Here is an 18,401-nt window from a genome sequence, read left to right as displayed (position 1 = left end):
ACCCCGGTAAACGGGCTGGTTGCATGGGCGTTTTCGTGGATTTTCTCATGTGTAACGCGTATGACAGCTGGTTTCCCTTAGAAAGTTCTTCACGAAGTATTTCGTCAGAGCCTTTATCAGTCTTTAGAGGCTAAACATTTTGAAGGTATGAGATGAAAGAAAAGACTGGTTTCATCAAAAGGTTTTGGTTTATTTTATTATGAAAAAGCACACTACGGCTATCTGCCTAAGGGGAGGGATGCCTTCCTGGAGGACTTTCTAAGGGAAACTGGCTCGCATACACGTTACACATGGGGAAAACCACGAAAACGCCCATGCAGCCAGCCTGTTCGCGGGATTTGAACCTCGGACCGAACTACCAGTGTTCCGCGACTTTACCACTCGGCCGCTGTTTCATCAGGAAGGGAAAAAAAACATCTTTAGGTGACATCCACATACATCACTGGATAAACTCCTGAATCTTCAAATAATTCGACTGAGTAAATCATGGGATTCACCATTTATGATACGATATGATGTTCTATAATGTAATTTACACAACCATATAGTTTAAAACCAGTCGCTCTTCACTTTAATCTGCAATGATATCGTTTTATCGTTTTGTCTTTTCTGTTAACACAAGCTCAATTGATGGTATTTGCTGGTGTACTCGTCCAAGTGTTTTCTCTTTGAACACTTAAATTCTTTGAAGTATCCTGAAAGTATATTCGAAAGCGTCCAACTTTTTGAACATCTTGGTACGTCTGACAGCCAAATTTCCCTGCAAATTTTTGCTTACTTTTCTCCCTAATTTTCTTCTTTCCTTCTATAGTTATTTTCAGTGCTCACACAAGAAAATTAAGATTTTTCGACTGCTAGACTTCCATACATTTTGCATTCTTGTCAATTTTTTAAAATATCAATTATATGAATTGCGTTTCAGCTAAAGACAGCTTTTCATTTTCTAGTCATTTTAGCTATAAATAAAGTTTAAAGCGAAGTCCAAAGGATAAATGTTTTAATTAAAAGATTTTTGCTAAATGACAAAGAAATAAAACAGTCCAGCAGGGTTTATTCTGTACCACAGAGTGACCCGATTCTTATATCGGCTGAAACAATCTAAATCATATTAAAGATCATGTTTTTTTATACAATCTATAACGCGAGAGAAAAATTAGCTTCTTAAAACATGCTTTCTAAGAGAATTAATATAAAAATTTATATTTTTATATATATTTTTTAAAGTTGGGACTTGAACCAAACTGTCAGACTTTTAAAGCTTATTTTACATGGTGGTTATTATTAAAGTTCCACTTTGAAATGGTCATAAAAGGAAAACTACTGGATCAAATGTTATCAAACTTGGGAATCGTGTAAAGGAGGTTATGAGAATTTATTTTCGGCGGAAAAAAAGAGTTCAAAAACTCACCATCAGGGGAAAAATGGCGCTGTATACAATATTGTTAAATGAAATAAGACACGAAAACATCTGTTTAAAATGTGTTTAATATTTTCGGAAACGTCTTACAAAGCATGTTCAATGTAGCGTCCAGCATTTTCCGAAAGCAAGTTAAATCATGTTACTGCATTCTCAACAGCAGCTCTTAGCATATCAGGTTTGGTTTTGGTTTGGTTTATTAGATTACGGCAAAGCACTCGAGGGCTATCTGCCTCAAGGAAGGGATGCTTTCGTGGAGGACTTTTTAAGGGAAACTGGCTCGTATACACGTTACACATAGCATATCAGGAGGAATGTTACAGTGTATCACATTTTTCATTTCTGCCAAATTGTTTAGATTATCACCATAAACAGTGCTTTTGAGACAAAAGTCACAGAGGTTGATGTCTGGTGGGAAGAGGGGAAGTGTTGGCCTATAAGACGTTCATTCGTGAAATGTTGCCTAAGTAACTATGCGACGCTCTTCAGGTGGTGCCCAGCCCTGCATAAAAATCGTAGTATCTAAAATGCCACGTTACTGCAGTTCATGTATCACGAAACATTTTAATATTGGCTCTAAGTGAGCTGCAATCGCAGTGGTCCAGCTGTCGACTGCTCTTCAGAAAAAATGGTTCAGTTATAAAACTAGCTGTCATTCAACAGTAAACGGTGTGAAATGACTGTTATGCAATCGAATGCAGTAGGAGAATGCAATGGAACTAGATAGATAACATGAAAGATGTTTTTGGCCCAAATCGATTAAAAGCGTTTTGAATCAGTATCTTCATGTTTTAGTACCGAATTCAGGCTTAAAAAATTACAAATTGGCGATCTGTAAGAAAACGATTTCCAGATTGTACGCACTTGTGAGAGTGATTTGCGATCTCACATTTTCTAATCGCTAATTCGTGGTTTTCACGGACGAAATTCTCACTTACAGGGATGGCGCACTCGACATTTATCGAATTTAACGTCTTTAAATGGTAATTTGCCTACTTCAAAGTTTCTTAAGGGTATACAACATATTAAACCCGTTTAACAAAAGGTTAAGTTAGATTCCGACCCATATTTCGTTTAACAATATTGCATACAGCGCCATTTCCCCCCTGGTGGTGAGGTTTCGAACTTCCTTTTTTTCGCGGAAAATAAATTCCCATGACCTCCTTTACACGATTTCCAAGTTTGATAACATTTGATCCAGTAGTTTTCCTTTTATGACCGTTTCAATGTGGAACTTTAATTATAACCACTCTGTATATTATTAAATTTTAATTTGAAGCTATGCGTTATATGTATACCATGCGTAAAATTTTCGCTTTTATGGAAAAATAAAAAATCGAAGCAAATATACTTAGTATAATGGACCAAAACTGAAAACATTTCCCCTCCCTCCGAAAATAAAATATTGAAATTTCGAACTTGAATTTACTGGGTTATCGAAATATTCAATTTGACTTATCTTCTAAGTCCTAGTTCCGACAACAATTCCGTCAAAAATTCCGAATTACTTAAGCTAAAGTAAAAGATTTAGTATATATTCACTGTATGTTAATAAAGTAATCAGAGTGTAATAAAAATAGATTATAGAATTTACGCTGATGTAACTTTCTGTCTGACTGCACAGCATGTAATGGAAGAGAGGGTTTGTAGAGATCTGTTTTTGACATGCCTCTAAAAGTAGATGTCATATTAATTTTGTCTCTTCAATGTCAAAAAACTTTCCTTTGAGAGGCAACTTTAGTTTTTGAGAAAGAAAAAAAAATTCACAAGAAGACAAATTTGAAGAACATGCAGGACGATTGAATATACATACTTATTTTGCGAACACAAGCGGTTCTCCGACTGGTTATTGAATAATGAAAAGATGCATTGTCATGCAATACAAAACATCTGGAATACATTTTCTGGCTGAATATTGTAAGATTAAAAGTCATCTGCTTAATTCACATCCATTTACAAGTCAACTACTCGGGCAATTGCAGAATCGTTTTGATCCTGAGCTTGTAAGACAAACCTAATATCACTGGATTTAAACACTTCTTTAATCTTCCGAGAATGTTCCTTCTTTAGCTCATATTCCAAGAATATTAAGTAAATACAATTATTGCCAAAGAAATTGAATATTCATTTGCACTACGGCTTGGTAGTTTACTAACGAGTTAACAAAACTTAAATTCTGCTTTTTGTGTCAAAGAATACAACAACATTTTAAATATTTACAAATAAAATATTAAATTGGAGATTTAATTGGAGCTTCATCCGTCGCCTAGCATTTGAAAAAGAAAAGATTGTTAAATACTAATTGTTTGCTGCTCAGTCTAACCCAGGCTGCATGGTTGGTTTTCGTAGTTTTTTAGGTTCTCTTTACAAAGATTCTCTATGAAAGCATCTTAATCAAATAGCTCCCATGTTCTTTCTATGTTCAACTAACCAACTAACCTAGTTTAAGCTCGATTTCCAGGTGAAGTTACTAGTAAAATCCGAATACTCATTAAAAATCATGTAGCTAGCCAATCGGGAGTAACATGAAAGATACGGAACCAATAATTGAAATGTTGTTACGTTACGCTGTTTCTTAACTTAGATGGTCATTCCTTAATTAAATAGCCCACCAACGGCCGAGCGGTAAAGACGCTGAACACTGGTAGTTCAGTTCGAGTTTCGAATCCCACGAACGGGCTGGCCGCATGGGTGGTTTCGTGGTTTTCCCCATGTGTAACGTGTATACGGGCCAGTTTCTCTTAGAAAGTCCTCCACGAAGGCATCCCTCCCTTTAGGCAGATAGCCCTCGTGTGCTTTGCCATAATTAAATAATCCAATCCAATCCTTAATTAAATATAATTGATTTGTAAATTCTACTAAAACTGACGGTAAGAATTGAAGTGGAAATAAGTAATATGGTGTGCAATCTTGATTAATATAAAATTAAAAATATTTGCATAGAAAAATGTTTGCATTCAGACAGAAAGTTTTTTGAAATATTTGCAATTACTTTATAAGAAGGATTTATTAATAACCGCAATAATTACTTATTATATTACTGATGATTAGGATTCAGTTCTTGACAATTACATTCTAAATTAGAATTTTAAGGATATAATGAAAATACGCTACGCACAAAAATACATTTTCGGAAAAAAAATGAGTTGCTTTTTTAGGTTTTAAAACTTCTTAAATTCATTTAGTAAACATCGTATCCTCGTTGTTTATTGAATCCAGAATGTTGGTGTCGTTTATATAATTATTCTTACTTGTCCACAGAATCTGCTGACTTATCCAGCCATTAAGTAGCTGCAGATCATTTCTACATAACCATTGAACTTCCATTAATTCAGTCTCTAGAGGGTTGTATGTTTATATCATAATTTGACTTTTATAAAAAATGATTATTCTAAATATTATGTTTCTATAAAAATATATTGTGCTTTAAAAATATGGATAATAGTATCAGCCGCTCTTTCAGCCACTTCAAAAGCAACAGTTTGTTTAGAAATAAATTATGCAGTTAATGTCATAAAATTCAAATAAATATCAAACGAAAATTCTCAGTTTTAGACAATTCGATTTAAACGAAGTAAAGTAGCAGACGATAAAACCCCGAAGGTAAAAATTTACTCTTTCAAAAACTTACTCTTAAATTTTTTAAAAAAAGAAAAGATACGAGAGAAATTTAAAAAAAATAGTTAAAAATTTGAATAATATCATCTATAATTTAAAAAAAATAGCCTTTCATATAGTATTAATAAATATTTATTAAGCATCATTGAGGGAAAAAATGTCATATAATTAATTCTCCGTAAAATTTTACTTGAAGTTTAAGGTTAAAAATAGCTGTGGCAATTCAGTGTAACAAAAATCCATAGACCACATTTGGCGTTATTATCGCTCAAAAAAAAGGTGCCAAATTTCAAAACGCGAAATTATGTAAATTCGTGTATATCTTAGAAAATTTTGAATAAAAAAGTCTAATTTTTTGCAGATATGCTTAAAAATACACCTACTTTAAGATGATGGCAAAAATTTTATAGGTTATAATTCAAAATTTTTTTCGAAAAATTTATAAAAATTATTTAAAAATAGAAATTTAAAAAATAAAACGCAAAAAATGGGTAAATTTTATTTGGAATGAACCAAAATTTTGAAATGTGAGAGAAAAAATCAAAAAGGTTTAGTAAAAAAAGAGATATTAATAAATATTTGCCAAATTCAATTAACATTGAAGAGCTAAAATTTTGAGAGCTAATATTTTAAAAACTATTCGTACGATTTTTACAAAACTTGGTATTGTGGCATAATTTGAGTCGTAGAATCGAAATATGTAAAAAAATTGGTATGTTATTTCAGAAAAAGTCCGATTTTGTGTCAAAATACCTATGTTAGAATAGTACTATATATAAATCTAATATATATCCTAAGTCGCGCCTTCGAGACATGAAAAACGTAGTTTGAATTTTGTCAATCGGCCCAGTAGAACGGGAGATATAGCACTGTCCCATTTTTTTTTTTGAGCAGTGTACATACTTTCATTAGGGGCTTCTGTTGCATGAATTACATATTTCGTTGCATACACTACATTCGTGCATTGTACGGATATTATATATTTCGATTTACGATAACACATCATTCCATTGGGTGCCCAGTGCTTCACACTGATAAACATGTCAGTAACATTATATCTGCAAGTTGGTGGCTATTGAAAGCAGATGTTAACACGAGGCTCGAAATTGAATGTGGAATGTGTATTACAGAATGTGTACATACTGCGAATATCTAATAGTTGAGTACATTGTCTGCAGTACCATGCTACTGTGGCTCGCAAATGTCTTGCCCTAGGGCGTTGATTTGCTGTACAACTGCGCAGATGCTCCTTATAGCTGGCGGGTGTTTGATTATGAAACGATAGTAAAGTGTTCTATCATTCGTTGGATGTGGTAAGTGGTGGTTTGTTGTTAGACTGCAGTCAAATAGATAGTGCTCGGGAGAACCTAGCATGCCACAGACACAATTGTCAGATGCTGAGATGCCATGACGCATAAAATAAGATGGAAATGGGCCATGACCCGTTATGTACTGTGTCAGTGGGGCTATTGTTATAAGACGTTCCGTGTCTACCTTTGGTAGGAAGTTATACGTCCTTCTCCCTGTGTCGCCATTATTCCATTCTTCTTGCCACTTTTCTTTACAGATGTTACGCAGAGTTTTCTTGAGGTGTGAGACGGGGGTAGGGGCACTTATAGTTTGAGCGTGGATGTTGTTGGCAGCCTCATTAGCCAGTCGGTCTGCGACGTCATTCCCTTCGTTGTCGGAGTGTCCTTTTACCCATACCATGTTAAAGCGGGCTTGATGATTATTGCGTAAAAGTTGCTGTATATCTATGATGATGGGTGAAGTGTGGTGATGATCCCTGAGTGCGTGTAGCACTGACATGCTATCTGTGTAAAAAGTCGCATTGGTAAGGGAAAGGTTGAGGGCATGTCGTAGCGCATTCCCTCAACCTTTCCAAAGTTTTGTTACGGAAATACATATATTCTGCTTTCCACTTTTAATGAATATACATTAATCAGCAAATTTTATATAGCGGTACATATATAAAAATTAAATGCCATTACTTAATCAAGTTGGTAGTGCATTGGTGATTGATTTTCTTTCCTACAACAGCTGCATATTTACTAATTGGTCTTGCTATAATTTAGTAATAATGTTTTACCTGCTCTTTAATTGGGTACTGAATACGTTTCTAGAACAACTCAAAAATGTCAGCAATACAAGAACAGCATGAGGTGAATTCCTACGTATGGATATAAGAAGAAATCGAAAAATGACAGAGTTAGTAAACATCGTATTATGTTCTCTATCTCTTCAAAAAGGTTGTTCAAATTACAGAAACAAATTGAATTATGGTTATGGAAACAGGGTGGCCTGGCTAAAAATTTTAACGGCCAAATGTCTCTGAAAATTTGTATTGTTAGTTATGTTAAAACAATTTTAATGGAAGACTTTATTGAAAACTGCTTTAACATTTAATTATAAGCATTATTTTGACGCAGGAATTAATTTAAAAATCATTTACGAACTAAATCACTTCTAATGTGATCGTGACTGATTTGCGTTATAAGGTACGTTATTACCAAATTACGTTATATGGTATTTTCTCCGTCCTTCCAGCATGCCTTCGTGGTGTAACAGTAGCACACTCGACGCGTGTTCGAGAGACCAGGTTCGAGTCCCTGCGAGAGCATTGCTCATTTATCATGCATTCGTGGTTCAAAATAAACCTAATGATTCCAAGTGGCTCCCGAACTAAAAGGCGGGGGACGATAATGCGTCACCACGATTGGGTTACCCTAATCCCTAGTTGCCTTTAAAAGGGGGAAGTAAATAAGATATATTCTTCCCCCTTTCAGCACACCTTCGTGAAATGGTAATACACTCAACGCAGGTTCGAGTCCCAGAGAGGTCATTGCTCATTTTTCATGAACTCCTGCTTCAAAATAAACCTAATAACTCTACAGTGTTTCAAAAAGATAAAGAAAAAAAACCCTATAAAAGTATTGATACATACTTTATAACTTTTATAAATTCTTTTATTTATTTATCAATAAAATTTGATTTTTGCTTTGATTAAAGTATAAACTCACGTGTTTTAAACTATCAATAATTTTGTTACTCCCTTTTGAGAACATAAAACTTCCGAATTTCTTTAGGTTCCTTTAATTTGGTAATTTCTTTATGAATGAAATCCTTCCTTTGGTTCCTTTGGCTTGGATTTCCTTTAATTTGGTAATACAAATCTTTTTATTCTTTTTTTTTTCAGTGAAAGCAAACAGGTATTTAGTATTCAAAATAAATAAAAGGAGGTCAGTTCAATCATACCAGTTAAAATAGCATTTCATTAGGTATCGCTGAACTATGGCGCTGGAAAAGCGTATTTTAACACAGCGATTCTGAGTGATCTTTGTATACCTGTCACTTTAGGTTTCCCGCAAACAAAGGTTACTGGATTTCACGTCTGGATAGTGAATGGTAATTCACAATGAAAATAACGGCTTAAAACTCATTTTCCCCCAAAATGTGAAGGTAACGACTGTTTACAGAAGAATATGGAATTATTACGGAAATTATATGGAATGTGGAATATGGAATTATATATATGGAATTATTATATTTCCTTGTTGAATGTTCAACTGTACGTTTTAAATTTAGTGAAATGTCATTAGTTTACACTCTTTTGGATTACCCAGTATGTGAACATGCACAGCTATACATAGATACGCATAAGAAAATATAAAGATATCTCGTAGAAAAGATCTTATCGTTAAGGAAGTTTTAAAAGAATACTAAATTTTTAACATCCAAGCATCGGATTTGGTGTTCAACAGCATTAGCACCAAATCTAAGCATTTTCCCAAAATCCTGAGTATTTATACATATTTGTAATCTCTTTCTTTCTCTCTCTCTATATATATATCTGTATCTATCTGTCTATCTATCTATATATCTATACATATATATACAGGGTGATTATAATTAAAGTTTAAGTTTCAAAACGCTATAAAAAAAGAACCACTGATGAAAATGATGTGAAATTTGAAAGGAATGTTATTGAAGAAGGCGGAAAGCGTATGGCAGAAGAAAAAATTTAGTTTCAAAAGTTAGCAACAGATGGCGCTGTAAGCGGGAGAATCACGACGAGAAACGAGAAATGATTCGTAAAACAACGGGTTAAGGTGGAAGTTACACATTAAAACGCATTGACAAATTAGAATTGTTGAATAATTTTATTTGCATGACTGTACATATCACATCGAAAGGGACAAATCGGTTTCAAGAGTTTTGCGGCGACATACCGCATAAGAACCATTCATCAAAGCAGTTCGGAATGTGTTGCGAAATGCGTGCCTTTAATTCCGCTAAATTTGCAGTTGGAGCACGGAACACAACATCCTTCAGATATCCTCTCAGCCAGAAATCACACGGAGTAAGATCAGGCGATCGGGACGGCCAGGCTGTAGGGAAATGACGGCTGATAATTCGAGCATTTCCGAAATGGCGCCTCAGCAGCTGCTTCACGGGATGTGCAATGTGCGGAGGAGCGCCATCTTGCATAAAATGATTTCATCCACACGTCTACGCTGTTGCAGAGCTGGAATCACGTGGTTGCGCAAAATCGATGCATACCTCTGACCAGTGACGGTTGCGATAACAGGACCGGAAGCACCCGTCTGCTCGAAAAAATATGGTTGTAGGATGAATGATGCCGTAAAGCCACACCATACCGTGACCTTTTCAGGATGAAGTGGTACGGGGTGCGTTGCCAGTGGATTTTCTGTTGCCCATATTCGACAATTCTGGGTATTCACGTATCCTATCAGATGGAAATGGGCTTCATCTGTCCACACAATTTTCCACGGCCATTCATTATCCACTTCCATGCGAGCCAGGAATTCTAACGCAAAAGTCTCCCTAGCTGTCAAGTCAGACGGAAGCAACTCCTGCACATGGCCAATTTTGTACGGATAGCATTGCAGGATGTTTCGTACAATCTTCAGCACCGCGCTCGTAGGCCTGTCCAATGTTCAGGCAATTTCTCGTGCACTGCACGGTTGCACACCACCGGCCGACCCCTCTTGTAATGCTGTGGCCACTTCTTCAACTACCGTCGAATGCACTCGTTTTCTCCCTCTACCAGATTGCACATCAAACGAACCTGTCGTTTCGAATTTTTGCATCATTTTCTTTAGACCTACGACACTCATTGGACCAACGCCTTCTTTTATACCCTTCAGTGTCCTGAATTTTTGCAGAGCTACTCTTGCACAATCATCATTCTTGTAATACAGCTTTACCAGCAGACGCGATCCTGCAGTGAAACACCCATGGCGAACGTCTGAGACGCGAAATGAGGAACAGCCTAGTACCTGGCGGCTTTATAACACTGAAATTTAACTAAAATTTTAATTTACGTCTTCTTCCGCTTGCAGTGCCATCTGTTGCTAACTTTTGAAACTAAATTTTTTCTTCTGCCATACGCTTTCCGCCTTCTTCAATAACATTCCTTTCAAATTTGACGTCATTTCCATGAGTGGTTCTTTTTTTATAGCGTTTTGAAACTTAAACTTTAATTATAATCACCCTGTATATATATATAGAGAGAGATTCTGAAATTTTTAAGTAATGAAACTACATATACATATGAAATGGTATCTATCTATACATAGGGGGGGAAAGATTCTTAATTTTTTAAAGTAATGAAATCAGTTATAAATGTGCTTCATATTAATTCGCTTACGAAAGGAAATCAAAATCATGTATCGTATTTTGTATAATTATTGAAACTGAGGGAAAGAGTTTATCTTTTTTTTTTAACAAATGGTTCATGATCAAATATATTTAATAACTTGAATAATATAACTAGGTATGCGATCGTATTTATTCAAATTTCTTTCCTCTTATACTGATCAATATAATTTATATATTCAATAATCGTGCTTGAAATATATTTATATTTATATTCATGTTTTGTTCATAATGTGCCTTCAGTGGAATGAGGGCAGCTTTTCATTTATTTTAAGAAGCAAAGTTTTACTCAATAAAGAAAGAAAAACATACATTTATCTCATAATAATAGATGAGACCAATTTCTAATTATATACGGCAGAAATAATTATTCACCGAGTGTCTGACAACAATTTAGCTATGCAGCTTAGACATTTTCGGTGGATCATTTCTGTAAACAAGAAAGAAGGGTGGGATGCAAATAAATACTCGCCTTTATGATTTAGGGCAAAGAGAACTGGTTTCAAAATAAGCATCCACCAAAAATAGTAGTTGAGGACATTGAAGCAAAGAGTTATATTAACTCATTATGTGAATACAGAGAACACAGATAGTTAATTTATTCATGCACGTTTCAAAGTTGCCACAGTTAGAAAATGAAAGGGAAAAAATGTGAATGATGAAATAATGCATTACATGAAATCCCTTCACTGCAATAAGAAGTTGAATTAATTCTGACCACATAGATGGTAATGTTGTAAACTTTACTTAATCTCTTTTAATCCTCTGTAAGAATTATGATTATAGATAAGATTCATCGATTAACGTTTATAGAATTGATGTCCTAGATTGTTAAGGATATTTTTCCTCTATACAGCTGCGTTAGTTTCAAATGTTATTTGATTAAAAATGGCGAATTTTTGACTTAAAGCATATTAAATTTCACTGGTATATGTTATACATTTCATATATTATTAACTGATGGTGAGTAAATATTTGTAAAATGCGAAAGATTAAATTATTTAATCATTAAATTCAGTTTCACGTAATTTTCGTTTTTACTTTTTTCCAGTTACCGACCGCCCACCAACGGCCGAGCGGTAAAGTCGCTGAACACTGGTAGTTCGGTCCGAGGTTCGAATCCCGCGAACGGGCTGGCTGCATGGGTGTTTTCGTTGTTTTCCCCATGTGTAACGTGTTTACGAGCCAGTTTCCCTTAGAAAGTCCTCCACGAAAGGCATTCCTCCTCTTAGGCAGATAGCCCTAGTGTGCTTTGCCATAATTAAATACACACACCCAGTTACCGACCCATGTGATGTTCTTATTTGGGAATACCCAAGTCTGTCTTGCGCATAATATGATTCCAATGAACATTTCATGGCACAGTCATAAATCTTTAGAACGTTATTATGCAATTAAAAAAGAATTTCATTTCAATTTTTTGTGATTTCAACATCGAAGAATTTAAATCAAATCTAAAAGGCTTTAAAATGTCTGCATGTAATAAACAATTAATTATCAAAGCAGTTTCTTGCGGAATCAATAGTATTCCAGTAATAATAAAAATAAATATGCTTTTAAATAAAATTAGGTTAATGTTTAAGAAGAAAAATATAAATTCTGTATGGACTTTATAAATACGCCAGATAAAGAATATTAGCAAGAAATGATAAAGCATGTACATCTAAGTTATTATTCTATTTAAGTATTAATACTTAATGATTTTAAAATACCAGAAGTCCATAAATTATTCTTTTAATTCAACTACATTTCATTGATAGGAATTAACATTTAAAATATTATACACATCATAGAATTTTATTTGTGTCGCGTTCTAAATTTCGTTTGTGTATGAAACTGAAACTTCTAACTAATGAAATCATAAATTATAAAATTTAGATTTTTTTTTTTGCGTTTGATAACATATTGAGAAGACTATATTTGGATACAAATTAAATTTATGAAGCGTACTTGTTTCAAGTTTGTATCTATATAAAAGATTAATTTTCAAATTTATATTCGAATCAAGCTCTTATATGTTGACTGCTGAAACTAAAATGGAGTGCTTTTATTTTACAGCAATATTATATAGCAATTTACAATAAAATGGCATAGTATTATAAATATACATAACCCCGAAAATGAATGAAAGGATTTTCTGAAGTCTCTATGAAGTATTCATCATGTGAAAGGGATCGTAAACGCTTTAATTTAATTCTGTCACTAAGTAATATTTTAATATATTCGCTATTAATAACAGAACAAAGATCAAGTAAAATTTGATTTTGGTTTGATCTGGGAAGGCAGTCTGGTATAACAATTACAACTTCTTGAGTAATCCTCTTTTAGAAGTGGTCAAGATTATTAATTCTTTCACAATGTAACTAATTTTTGGCAACGCCTCCTAGAAAGAAGGCTAGTGGGTTAAGACCAAAGCTTCTTGCTGTACATTTTTGCCAAACTACTGTAGGAAAGCGGAGATTCAACTCGCTTTGACCAAGATTCGCTAAGAGGGTAGAAAATATCTCACGAAATCTCGTCATTCATTTCCAGTGATCAGATTTTGTTTTCCGAATTGTATTTGCTAATAGAAATTTTTATAACCAACTAGATTAATATAGCATAATCTAAAAACTAATTTCTCAGAATATATCAGAATTATACATATTTATTACTATATTGTGCAATAATAAGCTTGATCTCATCTTAGGTATTATTAAGTAGTACACCAAGTTATGAATTTCCAAACAGGTACTTAAGTGGGTATTCTTTTGTTAATCTCATTCTCAATTTTATACATTTACAAAGTTAACAGCTTATTCCTTCCTTTATAATCCTTATTGTATAACTCCTCTGTACATTGAATACTACTAAAATAAACAAAATGAAAGTAGTTATGAAAAGTATTGAAACATTTTCATAAGAGTAAATTAATTTTATCTTAATTTTCAAAAACCAATTTGCCCTGAAGGACTATTAATTTCGTTTTGGCATTTTGCAATGAAAACTTTAAAAGGCTGTATAACTTTTAAAATAATTGCTACCATATATTATTGCCTTGTCTTATATTTAAAGAAATTAAATAAGAAGAATCTGCATAAATTTATCTAGGTTTCTCACAATGTGCTTAAGCAACGGTACCTAGAGCCATCAAAATTTGAATAACGCAATCTTCCATAGAGTATGGGCATGTGGAAGCCCTAATTTGAATTTGAAATTCCTTTTATTATCGATTTCATATTTTGTAACACTTCAATGAATTTTTGATTAAAAACTAAACGATTTCAAAGCGAGCAACGGCAACACTGTACGAAAACAAAATTTATCTCCAGCGCATGAGACTCTGTATTGGAAATTCTAAAGAAATGCTCATTTAAAAATTAATTTGCGATATTGCTGTTGAACTGAATTTCATAGTTAAAGTACGTGGAACATGATATTTGATAAATAAAGTTAATACACAAAACGTTAAGAAAACGCCCCTTTGGATATAATTTAAAATCTGAAAACCTTTCAGATTTTTTTTTTCGTTTACACTTCCTCTTTTGTTTTATCTCCTTTGCACTTCCTCTTTCGAAACTTCGGAGAGAGAGAGGACGGATACGAAAGCTAGTGTAACTTATACAAGCCTCTTGAAATGCTTTATTAAAGGCCGATAACCCTAGAGTCATTTGTCATAATGAATTAACCACGACACTAATCGGGTTTTGTAATCAGTCAAGTCCCCATCCAATTCCCTTCAACAGACTGATTTCAGAACCTTTCACAGTGTATTAATGAAAATATCAAACGATTTCTCTTAGAAAGTCATGCCAGCCAGTGCCGAGTGGAACTGAACATTTGTAGTTCGAACATGGTTTGAGTGCTACAGAACGAGAAATGTGGCATGTATGCTTTCGTGGTGTTTCTCATGCGTAAACTAAATATGATCTAATTTTCTTAGAAAGCTGTTCACGGAGGCATTCCTCCCGCTAAGCAGATAGTTCTCGAATGCTTTTCTACATTTAGTATAACTAAATTAAATTAACTATTTTAAGCAACTACAGTTTTAAAATTTAATTTCACATCTGTGTAAAGTCTAAAAATACCATCAAAAAGTTATGAAACAAACCTTTATTGAGAAGTAATTTTCCTTAAATGCATCAGTTAGTACCTAATGATGTTCTCGAATAAACCAGTAAAACGAAAAAGGGATTCGGTGTGTATCGGTGTCTTTGCATTTTTTTTTAACTTGCACATATCACTATAACATTAGGAAATTTTCCCCCGCATTTAAAACTCTTTTATTTCTCTCCTTTTTTCCTTCCCAAGTGGTTTATTCAGGTATGTACAGATAAACGTTTTTACGTTTTACTGATACAAACTTCATACACGAAGTACGAAAACATTCTTTATACTTAAAAATTTGATGAAGCAATATTTTGTATTTTCATTAATAGTACAGATATGAAAATTATCCAAATATAACCTATTTCGCTGAATATATACAACATACGGAAAACTAATTTCTGATTTTGAAGCTTCTTACAGACATTCTTCTTATGGATTCTACCTTTTAACATGATTCTTAATATATGATTCAGAATACCGTTTTCCCTCTTTGGATATCGTTACCGATTTCTGATATTTTTATCGTGTAAAATAATCACAAACTTTCAGGAACGCGCAGCTGCATATTTTCATGGATTTTACCATCCCTCTTGATAAATTAGCAGTTTTATCAGATTTCGTTCTGTTAGACCAGTGGTTCTCAGCTTGTTTTACTCTATATACTTCTTTTATCATTGTTTGAATATCATTCTTCCCCATACTTTAAAAAATACACATACGAAAAATACACATACATTTATTTACATTTAGGTTATTTTTAAACGTGCTTCATAGCTTAAACAACAAAACGTATAGAAAATGTTGTCTAAATACCAAAAATTAAATAAAAACATGTGTTTTTTCTTTTGTATTCATAAACTAAAATTAAATACTTAACATTAAATACTATTACTTAAAATTAAATACTTAATAAAGGATGATCGTATTCTCCCCTAAAACTACGAGGTCTTTTTGAGCTGGGAATTGCCCTTTCCCCCATAATTGGGAGCCCCTGTGTTAGACATTTAGAATACGTTTACTTACATTAATTTCCTCCTCAAAAACTGATTCGCTAGGATATAATCTAAGATTTAATTGGGAAACAAGCAACAACTGAAGATCTCTGTCATTTTCTCTTGCTGCTCATTCTTACAAACAGATTAGGTCATAAAAATCCTCTTTTCATCATCAAAGTAATGAAATTCGTTTTAGCAGTGGCTGTTTTCAGTGAGAGAGTAATAATTCAAAATTACTACTGGAAATAAAATTCAAAGCCTTGCAAAGTTATTACACGGTAAAAGAACTTATAGCAATAATTTATTTCGTATTATTATTATTATTATAGTTGTTGTTGTTGCTATTATTACTGTATTACTGTTATTATTATTATTATTATTATTATAGTTGTTGTTATTGTTGTTGCTATTATTACTGTATTACTGTTATTATTATTCTTTTGAAAAAATTACATTTTCACGGTGAAAGTAAGTTAATATAAACACAGAGTGTCAAAATATCATTAAGCAATATATTACCAAGTACAAAATTTTCACTTAAATATTACATAAACGCTATTTAGTAAATTTGTTATTAGGTTTTAGTACCCCTATGAACGTATCCATAAAATTAAATTAAAATAACTTTTTATGCTTTATTTCGGAAAAAAAATATTAGGTGCTTTCAGCTATATTATAGAAAGAATACTAATATCTGCCGTTCTAATTTCAAGTGAAAATAATTACTGCTTGCTTATGCTTGAAGTATTTATAAAATGAAAAAACTACGAGTTAAGCTAGCTTTAAAGTTAAAAATCTAAAAAAGAGCTCAAAATATAAAAGACAAGAAGGAAAGTTTATCTATCAGTTCAGATTTAACAGATATTGGTAAAAATGATTTTATTGCTTTAAGGACATTAAAAATGTAAAGAAAGATTAAAATAATAAAAATTAGAATTAGTATTTAATCATCTTATTACAAATCTCTTAATTTCATAATTTGACTTTTTAATAATTTCTTTTAAGAGGTTTCTTAAATACATAACACGAATTACAGTAGATCTTCGGTAATCAAAATTTCCATTAAATTGAAATGAATAGTAAAATGGGAAATTTGAAGCTAAAGATAATGTTTGCCTATGACTGCAATATTTTTAAAGTTTTCTGTATCCTTCAGGTTTAGTTCATAAAGTGTGAATGAATATGATTATCTCTAAATTAGTTAATAACTTTTGAAAATGAAATCATATAACAAATCACTGTAATACCATTTTTTCCCCATCTGTTATGGTATTTTACTCAAAATTTCCGATAAAAATGTGAAGATTGCTCATTACTAAATAATTCGTTTATAATTAAATGCTAATAATACGAAAAAAATTAGTGTAATATTAGGCAAATGAAATAATTATTTTGTTTCAGATTCCTATAAATAATAATTTGAATGCTAAAAAATAATAAAAAAAAACTCTTACCTCTTTCATATTGCCGTTGCTGATTACGCAGTGACGTTATCCACAAGATACTGAATTGCTGACAATTATCTAGCCTTTTATATCTATGAGTAGACTGATATGTAGAGAAGAGGGGAAAGAAGAAAGAGCTCAAGCTGTGGTTGACCGAGAAAACAACCTTCTACTCAAGGTAGAAAGAGAGTTAGCAATAAAGGCTTCCACGTTAGAGGAAACTCTTTTTCAAACAGGTGTTCTATTTGGCGCCGTTTGGCACGTGCAATAGGCTGAAAAATTTTCGCCAAAGGAAATTAATACTCCATTAATATGCAAAATCAAAGCTATCATTTTTGCCACTTTTTTCTTATTCGAAATTGAGTATATTTTTATTTATAAGCTTCTCATCTAAGTGCTTAATAAATGATACTATTATTTCCTAGTTTCTAAGGTAATCGATAAAATAGTTGAAACTGTTAGAAACAATTAAGAAACATAAAGATTACGATTTTTACTTAAGGTAAACACATGGGTATTTATGGATTTAATTAAATTTTTATAATACTTTTGCAAATTCTTTTCTACTGTGGAAGGAATATTCTTTTAAGTCTATTAACGAATATCTTTGTAGTATTCGAAAGTACTTCTGAAGTATTCGTAAGGTAAACACATGAGTATTTATGGATTTAATTAAATTTTTATAATACTTTTTAAAATTCTTTTCTACTGTGGAAGGAATATTCTTTTAAGTCTATTAACGAATATCTTTGTAGTATTCGAAAGTACTTCTGAAGTAGTCGTAAGAAATTTCAACATGATGTTAAGGCCAATTTGCTTTCCTTAATAAAGTCGAACGTATTTTTCTTCTGTTTTCCATATTAGAAATAAAGTCGAAATTAACAGGCATGTTATTATTGAAGTTACTTGAAACAATTACGTCAGTTCCTCAATATACCCGTAAATTTATAAGAAGTGCAAAGGTTTCGAAAAATGTGTGTTGATAAAAACGGGAATTTGAGAAGAAAATAAAGTAACAATACCTTACGGATTTGGAGAACCTTACGGATTAAACAGTGTTATTATACTTTTCATTCATTATAGATAAATGTACGGCACGAAAAAAAATCGGATTATTTGCTTTAAATAGTCTGGATGACATTGAACTTTCTTCAAACG

General features: G+C 32.7%; 1 protein-coding gene across 1 annotated transcript in view; it reads right to left on the bottom strand.

Moving 5' to 3' along the window:
* The window catches only part of LOC118188618 (uncharacterized), a 46,717-nt gene extending 29,294 nt beyond the window's left edge, over window positions 1-17,423 (bottom strand). The window contains exon 1 of the mRNA XM_085813892.1: window positions 17,253-17,423. Within this exon, the coding sequence (XP_085670018.1) occupies window positions 17,253-17,261 (9 nt within the window). The 5' untranslated portion in view covers window positions 17,262-17,423. The remainder of the gene's footprint in view (window positions 1-17,252) is intronic.
* Between the last annotated feature and the right edge of the window lie 978 nt (window positions 17,424-18,401).

The sequence above is a fragment of the Stegodyphus dumicola genome, chromosome 3 (assembly GCF_044657685.1).
Source record: "Stegodyphus dumicola isolate Sdum_Otavi_A_Nest chromosome 3, ASM4465768v1".
Classification (NCBI taxonomy): domain Eukaryota; kingdom Metazoa; phylum Arthropoda; class Arachnida; order Araneae; family Eresidae; genus Stegodyphus; species Stegodyphus dumicola.
Note: the sequence above shows the minus strand (reverse complement) of the source record. Positions and strands in the feature narration are given on the sequence as shown.